At 41.3% G+C, this 21,571-nt stretch overlaps 1 protein-coding gene and 2 long non-coding RNA genes across 3 annotated transcripts in view; 2 read left to right on the top strand and 1 right to left on the bottom strand.

Moving 5' to 3' along the window:
* The window catches only part of LOC106585677 (small G protein signaling modulator 1), a 70,168-nt gene that overhangs the window by 14,255 nt on the left and 34,342 nt on the right, over positions 1 to 21,571 (top strand). The window contains exons 3-8 of the mRNA XM_014172141.2: positions 2,125 to 2,200; positions 10,475 to 10,637; positions 10,904 to 11,056; positions 11,157 to 11,224; positions 11,392 to 11,537; positions 12,512 to 12,643. Coding sequence (XP_014027616.2) covers positions 2,125 to 2,200; positions 10,475 to 10,637; positions 10,904 to 11,056; positions 11,157 to 11,224; positions 11,392 to 11,537; positions 12,512 to 12,643 — 738 coding nt within the window. The remainder of the gene's footprint in view (positions 1 to 2,124; positions 2,201 to 10,474; positions 10,638 to 10,903; positions 11,057 to 11,156; positions 11,225 to 11,391; positions 11,538 to 12,511; positions 12,644 to 21,571) is intronic.
* LOC106585680 (uncharacterized) lies at positions 10,475 to 17,029 on the bottom strand. Its single transcript, XR_001324006.2, has 3 exons — positions 16,781 to 17,029; positions 10,868 to 11,089; positions 10,475 to 10,614 (listed from the first exon to the last, which is right to left on the bottom strand). It is a non-coding gene; the product is annotated as an uncharacterized lncRNA (long non-coding RNA).
* On the top strand, positions 15,885 to 21,475 carry LOC106585678 (uncharacterized). Its single transcript, XR_001324005.2, has 3 exons — positions 15,885 to 17,502; positions 19,810 to 19,963; positions 20,880 to 21,475. It is a non-coding gene; the product is annotated as an uncharacterized lncRNA (long non-coding RNA).

Here is a 21,571-nt window from a genome sequence, read left to right as displayed (position 1 = left end):
TCCCAAAACACCATGCAGAAAGAACATTCGGTAAGTGTGTCGAAAGAAAGGCAGCGCTGCTCTCTGATCAGCTTTCTTCATTCAAATTTTACCTTAACATTATAATTTTTCCACAATACTGATGACAGATCAGCTCCTAGAGCAATATTATCACCTAATGGCTGCAAATATTGAGGTGGCTTATTCTAATGCTTACCCTATAATAATGCAATCAATCACAGATTAATTTGGCACATCATTGTGCACATGTTGTTACACATCATTCAATATATTTAGGCAAATTACAGGCAATAGCCTACAATTAGAAAAATAGAACTCAATTGAATGAACATGAAATTGATTTCAATATTTTTTTATTATGTAGGCCTATGTAGCTGTCACGATTGTGTGTAGGAACGGACCAAAGCGCAGCGTGAGTATCGTTCCACATCTTTTATTAGAATGTGAAACTTAGTCAGACAAACAATAAACTATACACAAAATAACAAACCAACAGAGGTGCAAACATGCACTAACTCAAAAATAATCTCCCACAAAACAAAGGTGGGAAAAACAACTACTAAATATGACCCCCAATTAGAGACAACGATGACCAGTTGCCTCTAATTGGGGATCATCCAAAAAACCCAACATAGAAAAACAGAAACTAGAACCAAACATAGAAAAATTAAACTAGAATAAACCCCCCAGTCACGCCCTGACCTACTCTACCATAGAAAATAAGAGCACTCAATGGTCAGGACGTGACAGTAGCCTATACTGTAGGCTATGTATATTTTACTTGAGCCAGTTTTAATTTGAAACATCTTTTTATCCTTTGCTTGTTTTTAACAATTGCAAAGACATTGGCAACTTTGTGTTTGCAGTCAACTTCATTGTGAAGTTATTGGGGGTCACAGAGAGACAGTTAAACATCTTGATTCTATGTTTAGTGGATATCTTCTGTGTATAAAGTGATGTGGTAGGGGAAAAAAACACATCGAACGATGCACTTAGTGGTCTGAGGCAGTCGGTTAAATAACAAGAAATTTCAAGTGCAACTTTAGAAACAATGGTTTTGGGAAACAGCTTGGCGATTTAACGATGATCCGTTCAAAGGTCCTAACGATGAACATAGCCTTAAGATGCTTTTGGGAAACCAGGCCCTGGTTTGTTTAACCATACTAGATTTACAATCAGAGATTGCAACATAGAGGCAGTTAAACAATCAAGTAATTTGAAATATTTTGCTTTAATGGAGCATAATTTTTTTAAATCTGCCCTCTGTAGTGATATTCAAAGCTCCTCTATGTCTGCACAGATGTTTGGGTCTCTGTGTGTTTGTGTGTGTGTGTGGCGTTGTTCTCTAGGCAGGCACCACCTCTCTTTGTGCAGTGTAATATCTCCTCTGAGGAAAGACCCATTACAACAGGAAATGAGTGCTATCTGGGCTGCTCTATCTGCAGGCTGATTTCCAGGACACAAAGCAATGGCAGTGCTAGGAGATGTCCCCATATTCACCAGGGTCAGAGTTATCAGGCATCTGGGGCGCAGGTCTGATGTTGTCTCTGTGAGCAGCCTGTGTCCGGGTCAGCTAGGGGGAAACCGTGGTGTTGATTAAACCAAACGTTTGTACTCTAAAACTCTCCTCCCGCTTGTTTTTCCGAGGCTGTGTGTTTGAGTGAGGTTTCTGCTGGTTGCGACGTCACTGAATCAGAGGTGTCGTATAGTGCCTGCCCTGGTGAGACATGAAAAGCGTGTGACACTGTGCTCTCACTCTCTCTTTCTCCATTCACATCTAAAGAGGTTTGATTGTTAAGCCAGTCTGTGAGGTGGGCCCCAGAGGTGTGGATAAATTAGCCCCCACCCACCCAACATCAGCCCTCTTCAGCCCTATCCATCTGAGATCTGCTTGATGCGAGTTGGGTGACTCATCCTTCAAACTTTGCATGCACTCTTCCCGCTCCGCTTAATCTCTCTCTCTCTCTCTCACCCTCCCTTCCTGCCTCCCTCCCCTCCTATCTGTTCCCAATGTAAAAAAAATTCTGTACATGTTTACTGATAAATCCTTCCCTCCTTCTCACTCCCGCAGATAAGTGGTTTTGTAGAGAAGGTCTGAGTGTCTCCTCCCCCTGTCATTCACAGGTAAAGCAGATCATGGAAGAGGCTGTCACCAGGAAGTTTGTACATGAAGACAGCAGCCATATTGTCTCATTTTGTGGTGAGTTTCAACTATTGGGACATATTTGGTGGTATTTGCTTATTAATCACCTGCCCTACAACAGAAAAAAAATCAAACCTTTTATCATTGTGCCAATCAGAAGGATCGGGTATCCTGTCAGACACGAGTCAGTCAGGTTTCAATGGTCAGGCTGTTTTCCCAGCATACAGTGCATTCTGAAAGTATTCAGACCCCTTGAATTTTTCCACATTTTGTTACGCTACAGCCTTATTCTAAAATGAATTCAATTGTTTTTTTCCTCGTCAATACACACAATAGCCCATAATGACAAAGCAAAAACTGTTTTTTTGAAATTTTTGCTAATTTATAAAACAAATAAAAAGTTTTTACATACAGTATCAATCAAAAGTTTGGACACACCTACTCATTCAAGGGTTGTTCTTAATTTTTTATTATGTTCTACATTGTAGAATAATAACACATAATGAATAATGTAGTACCAAAAAATACATTTAAGATTCTTCAAAGTAACCATCTTTTGCCTTGATGACAGCTTTGCATTCAGGCCAAATAGTTCAATCTTGGTTTCATCAGACCAGAGAATCTTGTTTTCATGGTCTGAGAGTATTTGGGTACCTTTTGGCAAATTCCAAGCGGGCTGTCATGTGCCTTTTACTGAAGAGTGGCTTCCGTCTGACCACTACCATTAAAGGCCTGATTGGTGAAGTGCTGCAGAAATGGTTGTCCCTCTGGAAGGTTCTTCCATCTTCATAGAGGAACTCTGGAGCTCTGTCAGAGTGACCATCGGGTTCTTGGTCGCCTCCCTGACCAAGGCTCTTCTCCCCCGGTTGCTCAGTTTGGCCGGGCAGCCAGCGCTAGGAAGAGTCTTGGTGGTTCCAAACTTCTTCCATTTAAGAATGATGGAGGCCAATGTGTTCTTGGGGATCTTCAATGCTGTAGAAATGTTTTGATACCCTTCCCCAGATCTGTGCCTCGACACAATCCTGTCTCGGAGCTCTATGGACAATTCCTTCGACCTCATGGCTTGGTTTTTGCTCTAACATGCACTGTAAACTGTGGAACCTTATTTAGACCGGTGTGTGCCTTTCTAAATCATGTCCAATCAATTTAATTTACCACAAGTGGATTCCAATCAAATTGTAGAAACATCTCAAGGATGATCAATTGAAACAGGATACACCTGAGCTCAATTCGGAGTCTCGACTCAAAGGGTCTGAATATCTATATAAATAAGTTATCTGTTTTTTATTTTGAATATGTTTGGAAATATTTCTAAAAACGTAACAAAATGTGGAAAAAGTCAAGGGGTCTGAATACTTTCCGAATGCACTGTATACAGTATATGGTATAAGAACCGTACCGGTTTCCCTTTTTCTGATCCATTAAAAGACTTCTGTAAAACCTGACATCACATTGAAAACCTGTCAGAATTACATCATTGCAGCTATTGCTGGGATGTCTCTTATGTAACACAGCCAGGAAACAAGGTCGTCAAGCCCCGTCAAGAGTTTAGCGATTTAACACTTTGTTGTTGGTAGAAAAAAGACTTGTTGAAAGCATAAGTTTAGGTGATAAATCAAATCAAAGTTTATTTGTCACGTGTGCCGAATACAGTGAAATGCTGTATTCACCTTACAGTGAAATGCTTACTTACAGGCTCTAACCAACAGTGCAATTTTTAAGTAAAAAATAGGTATTAGGTGAACAGTAGTTAAGTAAAGAAATAAAAAACAACAGTAAAAAGACAGTGAAAAATAACAGTGGCGAGGCTATATATGGTAGCCAGGCTATAACAGTAGCGAGGCTATATACAGGCACTGGTTAGTCAAGGTTAATTGAGGTGGTATGTACATGTAGATATGGTTAAAGTGACTATGCATATTTGATAAACAGAGAGTAGCAGTAGCGTAAAAGAGGGGTTGGCGGGTGGTGGGACACAATGCAGATAGTCCTGGTAGCCAATGTGCGGGGGCACCGGTTAGTCTGGCTAATTGAGGTAGTATGTACATGAATGTATAGTTAAAGTGACTATACATGTATGATAAACAGAGAGTAGCAGCATTGTAAAAGAGGGGTTGGGGGGGCACACACAATGCAAATAGTCCGGGTAGCCATTTGATTACCTGTTCAGGAGTCTTATGGCTTGAGGGTAAAATCTGTTGAGAAGCCTTTTGGTCCTAGACTTGGGGCTCCGGTACCACTTGCCATGCGGTAGTAGAGAGAACAGTCTATGACTGGGGTGGCTGGGGTCTTTGACAATTTATAGGGCCTTCCTCTGACACCGCCTGGTGTAGAGGTCCTGGATGGCAGGCAGCTTAGCCCCAGTGATGTACTGGGCTGTTCGCACTACCCACTTCACGTACAGTCACTGTGGGGACGACGTCCTCGATGCACTTATTGATTAAGCCAGTGACTGAGGTGGTGTACTCCTCAATGCAATTGGAAGAATCCCGGAACATGTTTCAGTCCATGATAGCAAAACAGTCCTGTAGTTTAGCATCTGCTTCATCTGACCACTTTTTTATAGGCAGAGTCACTGGTGTTTCCTGCTTGAATTTTTGCTGGTAAGCAGGAATCAGGAGGATAGAACCATGGTCAGATTTACCAAATGGAGGGCGACGGAGAGCTTTGTACGCGTCTCTGTGTGTGGAGTACAGGTGATCTAGAATTGTTTCCCTCTGGTTGCGCATTTAACATGTTGATAGAGATGAAGTAAAACTGATTTAAGTTTCCCTGTATTAAAGTCTCCGGCCACTAGGAGCGCCGCCTCTGGGTGAGCGGTTTCTTGTTTGCTTATTTCCTTATACAGCTGACTGAGTGCGGTCTTAGTGCCAGCATCTGTCTGTGGTGGTAAATAAACAGCCACGAAAAGTATAGATGAAAACTTTCTTGGCAAATAGTGTGGTCTTCAGTTTATCATAAGATATTCTACTTCAGGCGAGCAAAATCTAGAGACTTCCTTAGATTTCGTGCACCAGCTGTTGTTTACAAATATGCACAGACTTTCCCCCCTCATCTTACCGGAGTGTGCTGTTCTATCTAACCAGTGCAGCGTATATCCTGCTAGCTGAATATCCATGTCATCATTCAGCCACGATTTCGTGAAACATAAGATGTACAGTTTTTAATGTCCCGTTGGTAGGATATTCGTGATCGTACCTCGTCTAATTTATTGTCCAATGATTGCACGTTGGCGAGTAATATTGACGGTGACGGCAGCTTTCCCACTCGCCTTCTGTGGATCCTTACGAGGCACCCCGCTCTGTGTCCTCTGTACCTGCGTCTCTTTCTCTTGCCAATGACGGGGATGTTGGCCTTGTCGGGTGTTAGCAGTATATCCTGTGCGTCCTGCTTGTTGAAGAAAAAATCTTTGTCTAATCCGAGGTGAGAGATCGCTGTCCTGATATCCAGAAGCTCTTTTTTGCCGTACGATATGGTGGCAGAAACATTATGTACAAAATAAGTTACAAATAACGTGACAAAAAACACATAATAGCACAATTGGGTAGGCGCCCGTAAAACGGTTGCCATTTCTTCCGGCGCCATTTTAGTTAGTGACTATCTGCTGTACTGCATTGGGGTGTGAAAGAATAATTTCATAGTCCCTCAGACATTCTTCACAGGCTCATCAAGCCTCACTGACATCTTACCGAAGTCGCAGGATATTTTATCAACTGATAAAAGTGGTAGAGGAAAGGTCCAAATCTGCATATCACATCAACCTGAGGTGGAGGGTTTGAGGGTCTGCTAGCCTGGGCCATGTACAGACCTTTGGTGGGTGCTCAAAGTAAAAAAAAAAAAAAGGCACCTTAATAACATTATATTTTCTGCAAAAATACACTCATCACACATTGTAGACTAAGCAAGCTAGAACCAAAGATGAAATTAAGTATCTTTGCTAGAAGCACTACTGGGCTGGGCTTTATCAGCTGATCATCAGTAATCAGTGTTTCCTCTGGACATTTTTGTTGCAGTGTCATTCATAGAACAACTGTGAAAAGGCCAGCTCAAGTGTATTTTTAAAAGGACATACTTCCCGATTTGTTTTCTTTTATGAACATGCCATAAGCCAACATGTCATTGCAATAAATTAGCTTTAAAACTGCAACATTTTCTCTCAGCCTCATGCCAAAAGTGTAGAATAGCATGAGATTAGCTATAAAACTGAAAATGTTCTCTCTGCACCATGGTAAAATGTATAGAATTGCAGGAAATTTGCTTTAAAACAGCAATATTTTCTCTCTGCCTCATGGAAAAATTTGCAGGGTTGAGACTTGACTAGGTGAGGGGTGATATCTGAGGAGGATTGACAAAGTTCCTAATATGTATGCCATACCGTAAACAATTAAGTCTCTAGGGAATAATCTAATTTGCATACTCCTCGAGTCATCTCTCCAAAACCACATTGGAGGAGAAGATCAGAGGGGTGGGACCTCTGGCTTTCTCATCCAATGGGTTTTGAGAAGAAGAGAGGACGCGAGGACTATGCAATTAAGATCTTCCCAGAGTCTCTCCAATGACTAGTGCTCTGTCTTGAAGACAGTGCACTGAGTTTTCTGCACAGGCAGTTTTGGCTGCCACAGTGGCACAAAGAGCCAAATGACCTTTAAACCGGTGCTGTACCTGGACATATTATTGAAAGTATGTTTGGTAGAAATATTATGATGTAACATTTTAGTTTTTTTTGGTTTGCAGTGGCTACAATTACCAAATGAATGAATGCAGCGGAAACACTGTTAATGTAGGCTAGATTAATCAGCTAGTTAGCTAGACTATGCAAATCTTTACTTGATTTGAATTTGTTATGCTACTGACAAACAGTCGAACTGTGGTTGCCCCCTGAGACAACATATGCTAGCAACTCCAAAGTATCCTACTACTGGCCGTATTCATTTCACACTCACCGCTCTGCACCGGTGGGTAGCTCGTGCATGCAACAAGGAAGAGTGCTGCAATGCACTGCCGCTCTCACGGTCGCAGAAGGGCAGGGGAGGGGACTTTTTTCTTTAAAGATTCATGCGTATTATGAGAAATTATCTAATTTGATAGGCAATTTGTTGCCTTTAAAGTTACAAGAGAGAAAACAGATACAAAAATGTAATAAAAAGTATATATATATATTTTTTAAACGCCACCAATCATAAGGACACTTTTTTCATAGGAGGACAAAAGGGCAGATGCTCCAGCACCCCTAGGGCTCTATCTGTGCATGTGCCCACTGCTAGCTGATTTATACTGTGTGATCAATCTCCAAGGAAAGGCTCTTCCTCCCCGACTACAACAGGAGAGTATCCTGACTATTAACAGACATGGAAGTAAGAGCTTTCCCTTTACCTCATATACCATGGTGGCTGTTAGTGTTAGCTCCCCCCACGTTCTACTATGCTGTCCCAGGTTTTACACCAAGCTGTCACACAAATGTGTCTGTGTGCAGAGATCACAGGATGGAGATGGAGGGCGAGGGCGAGGGGAGGGGGAAAGGGAAGGCGTGAGGCGAGGACTTGCTTAGGCAGGTCACCGGGGAGTAATTAGCCTCTATCATCATGGTCAAATATTCAAGTCGCCTAGGCAGGAGCGCCCGGGAAATATCAAGTGTTAGTCACGCCCCGTCCCTTCTTCCTGTTCTCCTCACCAAAATAGCTATTATTCCCTTCCCTTCACATTTCTGTGACAGAGATAGTAACCATAGAATTAGGAAATAGAATACTAATTTAATAGGATCTCTATTTAGTTAAGTCATCCAATTGTTAATGAAGCCAAGCTTTAAAGGTGTATCTTTCTCAAAGTGGTCATGAAGTAGCCTGAGTGCCAATCTGTTTCTGCACTCTTATCAACTCTTTATGGAATTGCCATACCATTTCAATAAGGATGTAGCAAGAGAGCAGAAACAGACTGGCACGCAAGGTAGGCATGATGTTGGCATTAAATAATTAATCTAAACCAATAGTGTGGTTGGCCATATTTAGAATGTGTTGAGTGTGTCGTAGTGCTGAGAATTCCTGGTCAGTGGCAACACAGACACTCTGAGTCCCCTAATGTGTTCTGTTGCCACAGATACGGGGCTGATTAGAGGTCATTACTCCAGTAGCTGTAATTACCTTTTAAATAAGAGTGCCTCCTGTGTGGAAAGTGGACAGGGTCCAGCCACTCGTTTCCTTTAAGGGTTTATTTGACACAAAGGATATTGCTTTGGTTGCATGGCTCCCGGGGTTATGTTAGGCCAAAGTACTGCAAAGCCAAGGAGGTTTCACCCTCTGGAAATACTGATTTCTTTTCAATATTGGAGTGTATTTTCTAGTATTTTGAAAGACGAGGGACATCCTATTGAGACATCTTTGTCACGGAATTACATTTCTCGCTCCTCTAATAATAAGGAAGGAAACAGAGACGTGCACCAAGATAAAGAGAAAGGAAGGAAGGAAGAGAGAGCGAGGAAGAGATGGAGTACATACTGTATTAGTGAGTGTATACACAACACTGCTCCAACATTAGGATTACAAAGCTACAGAATAGCTGGAAAATATAGTAAATATATACAGTACCAGTCAAAAGTTTGGAACACACGTACTCATTCAAGGGTTTTTCTTAATTTTTACTATTTTCTACATTGTAGAATAATAGTGAAGACATCAAAACTATAAAATAACACATATGGAATCATGTAGTAACCAAAAAAGTGTTAAACAAATCAAAATATAGTTTAGATTTTAGATTCTTCAAAGTAGCCACCCATTGCCTTGATGACAACTTTGCACACTCTTTGCATTCTCTCAACCAGCTTTACCTGGAATGCTTTTCCAACAGTCTCAAAGGAGTTCCCACATATGCTGAGCACTTGTTGGCTGCTTTTCCTTCACTCTGCAGTCCAACTCATCCCCAACCATCTCAATTGGGTTGAGGTCGGTTGATCTGATCCAGCACCCCATCACTCTCCATCTTGGTCAAATTGCCCTTACACAGCCTGGAGGTGTGTTGGGTCATTGACCTTTTGAAAAACAAATGATAGTCCCACTAAGTGCAAACCAGATGGGATGGCTTATCGCTGCAGAATGCTGTGGTAGCCATGCTGGTTAAGTGTGCCTTGAATTGTAAATAAATCACTGACAGTGTCACAAACAAAGCACCCCCACACAATCACACATCCTCCTCCAAGCTTCACGGTGGGAACCACACATACAGAGATCATCCATTCAGATTACATTGTTTTATGAACTCTGATTACTCAGTTTTTATTTAGATTTTAATACATGATAAGTATAGTTTAGTTATTCAGTGCAATAATGGACATGGTATGGAAATTATTTTGATATAGGCTAGGTTATAGCTGTATTGTACAGCCGGTGGGCAAAGTTCGTTGAAAGTATATCACAGGCAGAGGCAGAGAGAGATTCTCCCTCCACTGCTTTCTCTCTCAGCGCTGGTGCACTCCATCAGCAGGGGTTTCCATGACAACCACGGGATTAGTCCTGAGAGAGAGCTCAAATGTCAAAACTGCTCAAGGCACTGCCACGTAGGCCTTATAGGAAGATGTGTCTGTTCGTGTGTATGTGTGCATACTGTGCGTGTGTGCACTAGTGTTTACTGGATAAGCTCTTGGCTTAGGAAAATATAATTATGTTTAAGGATAACGTAATAAAAATTATTGCCTTATTTGAGCCACTTTTCATAACAGCCTCAAGCCGCAGAGCTGTGTCTGAAGTGTCCATCATACGGCTCAGTCACAATTACACAGAAGCTAAGTACTATAATATGCAGATTCTCTATGGGCATTGAGAGATTTTTATTTAGGACCATGTATCATATTTTTTACAACACAGTATGATGGTGGATGTGTTTTTTTAGAATGTGAATCCCCTTCTATTGACACTACATTTGTGTGCATCACAGGAGGTTGGTGGCACCTTAATTGGGGAGGACCAGCTCTGGCGCTCATAGTAATGGCTGGAACGTAATAAATGTAATGGTATTGAACTCATCAAACACGTAGTTTCCATGTGTTTAATATCATTCCATTCACTCCATTCCAGACATTATGAGCCGTCCTGCCCTCAGCAGCCTTCTGTGGTGTGCATTCATCATCATACGTCATATAATGTATTGTAACTTGTAACTCACCACCAGCATCATACATACATTTTTAATAAAGTTGAATGAAATATTAAAATGCAGAACATAAATGATTCATAATGGTGACACGTTTCAGTGAACTCTCCAAAACTGTTTCTCATCTATATTTTGAAATGTACTATTATTTCTGTGCCTATTTGTGTGTGTGTTTGTGTGTGTGTGCAGCTGCGGTGGAGGCGTGCGTTCTCCATGGGCTTAAGCGGCGAGCGGCGGGATTCCTGCGTAGCAACAAGATAGCAGCGCTCTTTATGAAGGTGGGGAAGAGCTTCGCCCCGGCAGAGGAGCTGTGCAGGAAGGCTCAGGAGCTGGAACAGATCACAGAGAGCAAGTGAGAGCACACACACCTTTGTACCGACACAAACACACCACCGAATCCCTGTACAGACACAGACCATAGCACTCAAAAGCAAAGAGCTGTTACTGTATATTACTGCTAACAAATCTTAAACATGATCTCTGTCATACACGACAACTCTACTCACACATAATTATAGTTTACTGATGCAATGCAGGTGTAACATAAGAAATGATCACTGGTAGAAAATAACCAAAGGTAACCTCAGTTCCTCCCTCTCCTCTGTTTCTACGTTGCAGACGGAACCAAAGTTTGCCCAACCAGGATAGCTTACGGATACTGTCCAGGCTGCCCAGCCTCAGCCCGCAGGTGGTCAGAAACCTTTGGATCCGCACGGCCCTCATCGAGAAGGTGCTGGACAAGATCGTGCTCTACCTCGTGGAGAACAGCAGGTGAGTCACAGGAGGGTGAAATGGCATGGTCACCTGCAGGGAGGAGGCAAAGGAAATCCAGAAATGCACAGCTCACCTCCATAACGTTTTTATGTTCCAGTAAATTCTATGAAAAAGAGGCCATTCTGATGGATCCAGTGGACGGACCCATTCTGGCCTCTTTGTTAGGTAACGATTCCACATGGTTAAGCTTTTATTCATAAACATCTCATCTCAGACAATATACCAGTGTAGAAGGGGATTTCCTCTCACACGGGGCACCAATTAATGTAAGTGATTCTCCTCGCACTGGGCACTGATGCGTCTTTTCATGCTATTGCTCTGTACTCTGGCAGTGGGGCCCTGTGCCTTGGAGTACACAAAGATGAAGACGGCAGACCACTTCTGGACAGACCCCTCGGCCGACGAGCTGGTCCAGAGACATCGCATCCACAGTGGCCACTGCAGACAGGACTCCCCCACCAAGAGGCCTGCTCTCTGTGTAAGTTTCCTGGGAAGGGTAGGGTTCTAAATAATGTCCCACTACTCTACCAAACTCCCCCAAATAAGATTGAACATGACCACATCATCCCCTGGTATACATTTCTCTATTGATTATTTCATATCTTTGTTTTGCTGACACTGCACACTATTAGCTCAAACGTAGCGGGGATATCCGTGACCAATCCTGTCATTTACGCTTCCCCCAGCCTCTCTCTTTCAGTAGAAGAAGACCTTTTGTTGTCAATGCATTTAAGGAGCACATTGTATCCCGTGGGAGAGGACAGAGTGTATTTTCTGGAACTACTCTTCACATTATCATTGACCCCTGCAGCTAGAAACATCTCGCCACGTAGCACCATTCTCATTCTACATTGACAACTGAGAGCTGTTTATTGCAGCACTGTATCTTTTGTACCCTAGAGGCAAACATAATGGTCTTTGTCACCAGAAACAGAGTGGCAAATGGTTTCCTATTTCATTTCTCTTCAATCAACCAAACACATTTCTGATGTTACATCGTTTGAGCCAGTGTAGCAGCCTGAAATCAAATACATGGCTGAAAGGGTTTCTAAGAGCTGCATAAGCTGGGTAACATTATAATACTTGATTAGCCATTGCTAATTCATTCCCAGTGGATGGTCATTGTGGTTAACTGTATGGAATAAACTAAATGTGCTCAATGGTGGGTGAACAATATGGCATCATACATTCATTTTGCACCAGTGATGTGTGAAACTAACTGACCAATATATGGAATTTGGATGGACGGATTACATTTTAGTCATTTAGCAGACGCTCTTCTCCAGAGCGACTTACAGTAGTGAATGCATAATTTTTGTTTTTGTACTGGCCCCCCGTGGGAATTGAACCCACAACCCTGGCGTTGCACACACCATGCTCTACCAACTGAGCCACAGGGAAGGCCTGTGGATTGAGATGGGGTAAAAACAAACACACTGTCTGTGTTTCCAGATCCAGAAGAGGCATTCCAGTAACAGCATGGAGGAGCGGCCCTCACCTTCAGCCCGGGACTACGTGGAGTCCCTGCACCAGAACAACAGAGCCACCCTGCTGTTTGGAAAAAACAACGTGCTGGTGCAGCCGGTAAACAATTCATCCTCCTCCCATCTCTAGGAGGCTCACCAGTTTGAGTGTGTCAAGAACTGCAACGCTGTTGGGTTTTTCATGCTTAACAATTTCCTGTGTGTATCAAGAATGGTCCATCACCCAAAGGACATCCAGTCAACTTGACACAACTGTGGGAAGCACAGAGTCAACATGGGCTAGACGAACTGAGACTGAGGGCAAAAGGGGGTGCAACTCAATATTAGGAAGGTGTACCTAAGGTTTTGTACACTCAGTGTATCTATAGAGAGATTCGCCATATCGCGGTTTCTGTGGAAGATGATCTCTCAGTGCCCCAACTCCTCCATATTTATGATAGCATTCAGAAACTAAAATATTCAGTGAAAGCAAATATGCCAGTTGTTAACACCACAACACAGTAGACCTATTTGGAGACACACTGTGAATGCCAATCTGTACAATCCGGAACAGCTTGGTAGGAGATTATCTCCTGTTTTTGTAGCATAAGGCAGTTTGAAGTATATGGTGTCAAATCCGATTCAAAAGTCAAACGGGCGCAAGAGGAATCATTATTGCGCGAGCAAACACTTGAGTGGAGAAAGAAGGAATGTGGTCGAGCGAGCAGATGAAGGGTCCCACGAGCGCAGGCCAGCATAGTGCGCGCAAGTTTTTATTTTTTATTTCACTTTTATTAAACCAGGTAGGCCAGTAGAGAACAAGTTCTCTTTTACAACTGCAACCTGGCCAAGATAAAGCAAAGCAGTGCGACACAAACAACAACACAGAGTTACACATGGGATAGAAAAATCTATTTACAGATGGGCTGTGTACAGGTACAATGATCGGTAAGCTGCTCTGACAGCTGATGCTTAAAGTTAGTGAGGGAGATATAAGACTCCAGCTTCAGTGATTTTTGCAATTCGTTCCAGTCATTGGCAGCAGAAAACTGGAAGGAAAGGCAGCCAAAGGAGGTGTTGGCTTTAGGGATGATCAGTGAAACATACCTGCTGGAGCGCGTGCTTAGGGTGGGTGCTGCTATGGTGACCAGTGAGCTGAGATAAGGCGCGGCTTTACCTAGCAAAGACTTATAGATGACCTGGAGCCAGTGGGTTTGGCGATGAATATGAAGCGAGGGCCAGCCAACGAGAGCATACAAGTCACAGTGGTGGGTGGTATATGGGGCTTTGGTGACAAAACGGATGGCACTGTGATAGACTGCATCTAATTTGCTGAGTAGAGTGTTGGAGGCTATTTTGTAAATGACATCGTCGAAGTCAAGGATCGGTAGGATAGTCAGTTTTACGAGGGTATGTTTGGAAGCATGAGTGAAGGATCCTTTGTTGCGAAATAGGAAGCCGATTCTAGATTTAATTTTGGATTGGAGATGCTTAACTTCTATGGGCTAGACCCTAGTCAACAGCCAGTGGAATCGCGTGGCGCGAAATACAAATACCTAAAAAATGCTATAACTTCAATTTCTCAAACATATGACTATTTTACACAATTTTAAAGACAAGACTCTCGTTAATCTAACCACATTGTCCGATTTCAAAAAGGCTTTACAGCAAAAGCAAAACATTAGATTATGTCAGGAGAGTACCCTGCCAAAAATAATCACACAGCCATTTTCAAAGCAAGCATATATGTCACAAAAACCAAAACCACAGCTAAATGCAGCACTAACCTTTGATGATCTTCATCAGATGACACTCCTAGGACATTATGTTATACAATACATGCATGTTTTGTTCAATCAAGTTCATATTTATATAAAAAAACAGCTTTTTTACATTAGCATGTGATGTTCAGAACTAGCATACCCACCGAAAACTTCCGGTGAATTTACTAAATTACTCATGATAAACGGTGACAAAATACATAACAATTATTTAAAGAATTATAGATACAGAACTCCTTTATGCAAACGCTATGTCAGATTTTAAAATAGCTTTTCGGCGAAAGCACATTTTGCAATATTCTGAGTACATAGCTCGGCCATCACAGGCTACCTAATTTGACACCCACCAAGTTTGGGGCTCACTACACTCAGAATTACTATTAGAAAAATTGGATTACCTTTGCTGTTCTTCGTCAGAATGCACTCCCAGGACTTCTACTTCAACAACAAATGCTGTTTTGGTTCCAAATAATCCATAGTTATATCCAAATACCTCCGTTTTGTTCGTGCGTTCAGGTCACTATCCGAAGGGTAACGCGCGAGCGCATTTCGTGACAAAAAAAATCAAAATATTCCATTACCGTACTTAGAAGCATGTCAAACGCTGTTTAAAATCAATTTTTATGCTATTTGTCTAAAAAAATAGCGATAATATTCCAACCGGGCAATGTTGTATTCATTCAAAGGCTGAAAGAAAAAAAATTGAGAAGTCTCGTGAACGCGCATCTCAGTCTCACTGTCCCCAGGCTGACCACTCACAAACAGAGCTGCTGTACTTTGCCCAGAGACAGCAGACGCCCCATTCCACTTTCTGGCGGCTTTAGAGAGCCAATGGAAGCCTTAGAAAGTGTCACGTTACAGCACAGATGCTGTATTTTCGATAGAGATGCAACAGAAGGACAAAAAATTGTCAGACAGGGCACTTCCTGTATGGAATCTTCTCAGGTTTTGGCCTGCCATATGAGTTATGTTATACTCACAGACACCATTCAAACAGTTTTAGAAACGTTAGAGTGTTTTCTATCAAAATACTAATTATATGCATATTCTCGTTTCTGGGCAAGAGTAGTAACCAGTTTAAATCGGGTACGTTTTTTATCCGGCCGTGAACATTCTGCCCCCTAGCCCCAACAGGTTAATGTGAGTCTGGAAGGAGAGTTTACAGTCTAACCAGACACCCAGGTATTTGTAGTTGTCCAGATATTCTAAGTCTGAACCGTCCAGAGTAATGATGCTAGACGGGCGGGCGGGTAGCGATTGGTTGAAGAGCACGCATTTAGTTTTACTTGCATTTAAGAGCAGTTGGAGGCCGTGGAAACAGTGTTGTATGGCATTGAAGCTCGTCTGGAGGTTTGTTAACACAGTGTCCAAAGAAGGGCCAGAAGTATACAGAATGGTGTCGTCTGCGTAGAGGTGGATCAGAGAATCACCAGCAGCAGGAGTGACATCATTGATGTATACAGAGAAAAGAGTCAGCCCGAGAATTGAACCCTGTGGCACCCCCATAGAGACTGCCAGAGGTCCGGACAACAGGCCCTCCGATTTGACACACTGAACTCTATCTGAGAAGTAGTTGGTGAACCAGGCGAGGCAGTCATTTGAGAGTTAAACTTGAGAGCTTGCGAGTGTGACTTTGAACTGCTTTTCTGCATGCAGTAAATCAATTTGAGAGCAGAGATTTTTGTTCACCTGAAGAAATACATACTACATGTCAAGACTGCACTCTCACAAATACGACGCGTCCCCACATGGATGTCTTTTCTCCCTCTCACACCAACTTTCCAGTTTCCTCTCCAAAATCCATTTTGCTCTCACAACCGCTTACTATAATTGAATAATAGGTATAATTCTAGCCAATGAACATAGCCTGTAGCAGTCTACTGAAACGCAATTGGTCAAGTTTTTGGACCAATCGCGTCTTGACTGCCCTCTAATCTGATTTTTTACGATAGAGATGAAAGGGGACGGTGAAAGGTGAATGATGTCTGACAATGAAGAGGTAAGTTCCATAGTTTTTCAGTAGAGAAACTAGCTAGCTAATTAACTATGATTTCAATATTGAAATTGAGTAAGTAGTTATTTGATCTTCTGTTATTAAAGCAGGCTATTGATGAGGCAAGCTAGGTTAACATCAGCTAGCTAGGAAGCTAACTAGCTAACGGTAGCTAGCTAGCTAACATTTAACCATGTGGTTTAACTACTGGATCAGTGTCCCGAAATCGGGAGAGTTGCTGTTCGATATGCGATATTTGACTAGAATGGCGTTGTAAACAAAAGCCAACTTTCTGGGACATAGACATGTCTTATATGGTCAGAAAGCTTAAATTATTGTTAATCTAACTGCAGTGTCTAATTTACAGTAGCTATTACAGTGAACAAATACCAAGCTATTGTTTGAGGATAGTGCACAACAACAAAACACTTTTATCAAGGCAACTGCTTTGATACATTCACCTGACGGTATATAATTTACTTACATTCAGTAATCTTGCTCTGATTTGTCATCCTGAGGGTCCCAGAGATAAAATGTAGCATTGTTTTGTTTGATGAAATCAATTTTTATACCCTAACACGATCCATGTTGTATACAGCGTTTCGCATGAATTCCAACTCTTTCAACTTGCAACAAAACAATCTATGAAATCTAAACAGCTAAACTTTGTTTCACCCGGTCAAGGTCAGTTTTTGTGCAATCTTCAGACACTCTAGAAGGTAACCAAACATTGTTTCATCATTCTACATTACGTATTGGCTACACAACATGTCTAATAGCCCACAAAGGACAGCCATCATAACGCACCAATGAGACGGGCGGTGTTCCCTTGATTGACAGTCTCTTGGTCCAATGACCACCTATCGTTTTCAAACATAGCTAGTTAGATAGCCAATGAGCTGGGCTTTACATGAGTATGTGATGGCCCTTTGTTGGAGTAATGGCCATTGTCATATGGCTGTGCGCAACGCGATTCATTCTCCATTGAAAATCTACAGGACACAGGGGAGTTTACGTTACGCAGCGCTCGCTTTCTTCTACAAAGTTTTCTCAAACTTAAAAACTACAACATGGCTACTAACAGGATAAACTTCAAGTATACACATTTGGACGAGATTATTGCAGAAATTGACCGGGAGAGTGACACGAGGAGTCCTGCGCATAAGAAAGATTGAATGGAGAAGGTAACCTTGTCTTTTTAAATCAGTAAGTAAAATACATTTTTGCTTCTTGTGCTAATCCAGTTTTTTTTAAATGGTTTCATATTAATTTAAGATTTTTGTCTTAATATATATATATATATATAGTAGACTCGTCAGTCTACTGTTCAAAAGTGTGGGGTCACTTAGAAATGTCCTTGTTTTTGAAAAAAAAAAAAAACATTTTGTCTATTAAAATAAAATCATATTGATCAGAAATACAGTGTAGACATTGTTAATGTTGTAAATGACTATTGTAGCTGGAAACGGCAGATTTCTTTATGGAATATCTACATAGGCGTTACAGAGGCCCATTATCAGCAACCATCACTCCTGTGTTCCAATGGCACGTTGTGTTAGCTAATCCAAGTTTATCATTTTAAAAGGCTAATTGATCATTAGAAAACCCATTTGCAATTATGTTAGCACAGCTGAAAACTGTTATCCTGATTAATGAAGCAATCAAACTGGCCTTCTTCAGACTAGTTGAGTATTTGAAGCATCAGAATTTGTGGGTTCAATAAATGGCCAGAAACAAAGAACTTTCTTCTGAAACTCGTCAGTCTATTCTTGTTCTGAGAAATGAAGGCTATTCCATGCGAGAAATCGCCAAGAAACTGAAGATCTCGTACAACGCTGTGTACTGTACTACTCCCTTCACAGAACAGCACAAACTGGCTCTAACCAGAATAGAAAGAGGAGTGGGAGGCCCCGGTGCACAACTGAGCAAGAGGACAAGTACATTAGTGTCTAGTTTGAGAAACAGACGCCTCACAAGTCCTCAACTGGCAGCTTCATGAAATAGTACCCGCAAAACACCAGTCTCAACGTTAACAGTGAAGAGTCCTCCCTATGGCTCAGTTGGTAGAGCATGGTGTTTGTAACGCCAGCATGGTGTGTTCAACGCCAGGGTTGTGGGTTTGATTCCCACGGGGGGCCAGTACAAAAAATATATATATATAAATAAATGCATGAAATGAAATGTATGCATTCACTACTGTAAGTTGCTCTGGATAAGAGTGTCTGCTAAATGACTAAAATGTAAATGTAAGAGGTGACTCTGGGATGCTGGACTTCTAGGCAGAGTTCCTCTGTCCAGTGTCTGTGTTCTTTTGCCCATCTTAATCTTTTCTTTTTATTGGCCAGTCTGAGTTATGGCTTTTTCTTTGCAACTCTGCCTAGAAGGCCAGCATCCCCGAGTTGCCTCTTCACTGTTGACGTTGAGACTGGTGTTTTGCGGGTACTATTTAATGAAGCTGCCAGTTGAGGACTTGTGAGGCGTTTGTTTCTCAAACTAGACACTCTAATGTGCTTGTCCTCAGCCATTTGCAGCTTCAATAGTCATTTACAACATTAACAATGTCTACACTGTATTTCTGATCAATTTGATGTTATTTTAATGGACAAAAAAATTGCTTTTCTTTTAAAAACAAGGACATTTCTAAGTGACTCAACTTTTGAACGGTAGTATATACACATATATATAGTTGAAGTCGGAAATGTATATACACTTAGGTTGGAGTCATTAAAACTCGTTTTTCAACCACTCCACAAATTTCTTGTAAATAAACTATAGTTTTGGCAAGTCGGTTAGGACATCTACCAACATTTGTTTACAGACCGATTATTTCACTTATAGTTCACTGTATCACAATTCCAGTGGGTCAGAAGTTTACATACACTAAGTTGACTGTGCCTTTAAACAGCTTGGAAAATTCCAGAAAATGATGTCATGGCTTTAGAAGCTTCTGATAGGCTAATTGACATCATTTAAGTCAATTGGAGATGTACCTGTGGATGTATTTCAAGGCCTACCTTCAAACTCAGTGCCTCTTTGCTTGACATCATGGGAAAATCAAAAGAAATCAGCCAAGACCTCATTAAAATAAATTGTAGACCTACATAAGTCTGGTTCATCCTTGGGAGTTTTTTCCAAATGCCTGAAGGTACCATGTTCATCTGTACAAATAATAGTACGCAAGTATAAACACCATGGGACCACGCTGCCTTCATACCGCTCAGGAAGGAGACGCGTTCTGTCTCCTAGAGATGAACGTACTTTGGTGCGAAAAGTGCAAATGTCAGGAATTATGAAAAACTGAGTTTAAATGTATTTGGCTAAGGTATATGCAAACTTCCGACTTCAACTGTATTATTTTATTTTTATAGACGTGTATATATATTTTTTTATAGATGTGTTGTATATTTGATGTATTGATGCAGTGCTCACCCCCTGCTAAAATAAAGGTTAAATAAAATAAGTAATAGTAAACTTGAGTTCTAACTGATTTTTTTAAATCCTCAATTGTGGTAGAGAGTAAGATGACCTGTGGGAGCCAACTTCAAAGACACCTCATTCAAGTCCATCCCCCACTCATTCAAATGTAGGAACTGGTTTCCCCAGTCAGACCCCTCTGCTGTCTCTGGCTCCGCACCCACCCCTGTCCCGGCCATCTAGAGGTGTGAAGGTTAGTACCTTTTATGTACGGAAGCTAATGATCCATCATGTATGACATTCCTGGGAGTATGTTAACTTTAATTTTGTATTACCATAGCATTTTTGCATGTTCTCTTTAGTTATGTACTTTGAAATGTATCAATTGACCATTTCGGCCACTTGGGTACATTTGGGCAAACTCGTGAGGGACACCTGGGAGACTTGATACAAAATATTATGTAGAGCTCTCATTCTTGAATGTATCAGTAAGAAACTTTGCACACCCACTGCTGCCCTCTTGTGGACAATGTCTAAATTACACCTAGATTCCTTGGTCAATGTATGGCCTTTATTTTGCATTTCAAAGATGATGCAAAAAATAAATAGAAAACTGATGTTTTTTTGTTTGTTTTATCTGTTACTAGATCTAATGTGTTATATTCTCCTACAATAATTTCACATTTTCACAAACTTCAAAATGTTTCCTTTCGAATAGTATCAAGAATATATCTTCCTGAGCTACAGGCAGTTAGATTTGGGTATGTCATTTTAGGCGGAAATTGAGATGAAGGGTTCAAGCCTTAAGAAGTTTTAACCAAAGCCAAGGTAGTTTAGTTTTCTATACCGTCTCTGGTTTAAATAAGAGCATTGTACCTAAGTTAAGGAGGGATTTAGTAGAGTAGAAGGACTTGGAAGACCAGCAGAAGAGGGGGGAGAGGCAGGGTGAGAACAGATAGGGAAGAGGTCAGTGATTGAGGAGGGAGAGCCAAGTGAGGTCAGGCTCTGAACCAAATAATAGCCAATATTGTTAACGGCATAGCTACTTTGAAATCCAATCTGGTTTAAATAAAGATTCAATAACTTTTACTCTGTCATGTTTTGTGCAGTTGCATTAAATGAGAATGATCTCAAGCCATTTCTCTCTCTCCATCCCTCTTTCCATGCAGGTCCACTGTCACTAATGGTGGTGAAGTTCTCTGCTCAGCTGACAGAAACAGGAGATACAGGAGTCCATTCTGTTCCAAATAGCTTACCTAGGCTCTCCTCCAGGCACAACTCCATAGTGTTTGTTCCTCTCATTTCTTTGATGCTGTATGAAGGCATTGTGCATAGGACATTTGTCACGTAGAGAGATGATGACCAGCTGCTGTCTATTGGTTAGAAAGATACATTCTGTATAGAACTATGTGATAGTCATTGGTAAAGAATATGAGCAGTGTAGGTAAAGGAAGAAGTGAAAACCTAGAGGAGGATAGCTTTCCCACGAGGTGGGTTAGGCATGAAATGACAGCAGGCTGTTTAGTACTGAGCCAAGTTGACTCACAAGTGGTGTGTATTGGTACAGGGTAATTCTACAGTAAGAGTGATGCTGACATACAATTTAAAATGTATGTCAAAGAAACCAATGATTGCAAATTGTTAAAATTAGTACTTGTGCATAGTTGTATGGTTTGTTTCACTTTGAAATCATTGGTCTTTGTTTGACATACAGTACCAGTCAAAAGTTTGGATATACCTACTCATTCAAGGGTTTTTCTTTATTTGTACTATTTTCTACATTTTCTAGAATAATAGTGAAGACATCAAGACTATGAAATAACACATATGGAATCATGTAGTAACCAAAAGTGTTAAACAA

This window comes from Salmo salar, chromosome ssa24, assembly GCF_905237065.1.
Source record: "Salmo salar chromosome ssa24, Ssal_v3.1, whole genome shotgun sequence".
Taxonomy (NCBI): Eukaryota; Metazoa; Chordata; class Actinopteri; order Salmoniformes; family Salmonidae; genus Salmo; species Salmo salar.
Note: the sequence above shows the minus strand (reverse complement) of the source record. Positions and strands in the feature narration are given on the sequence as shown.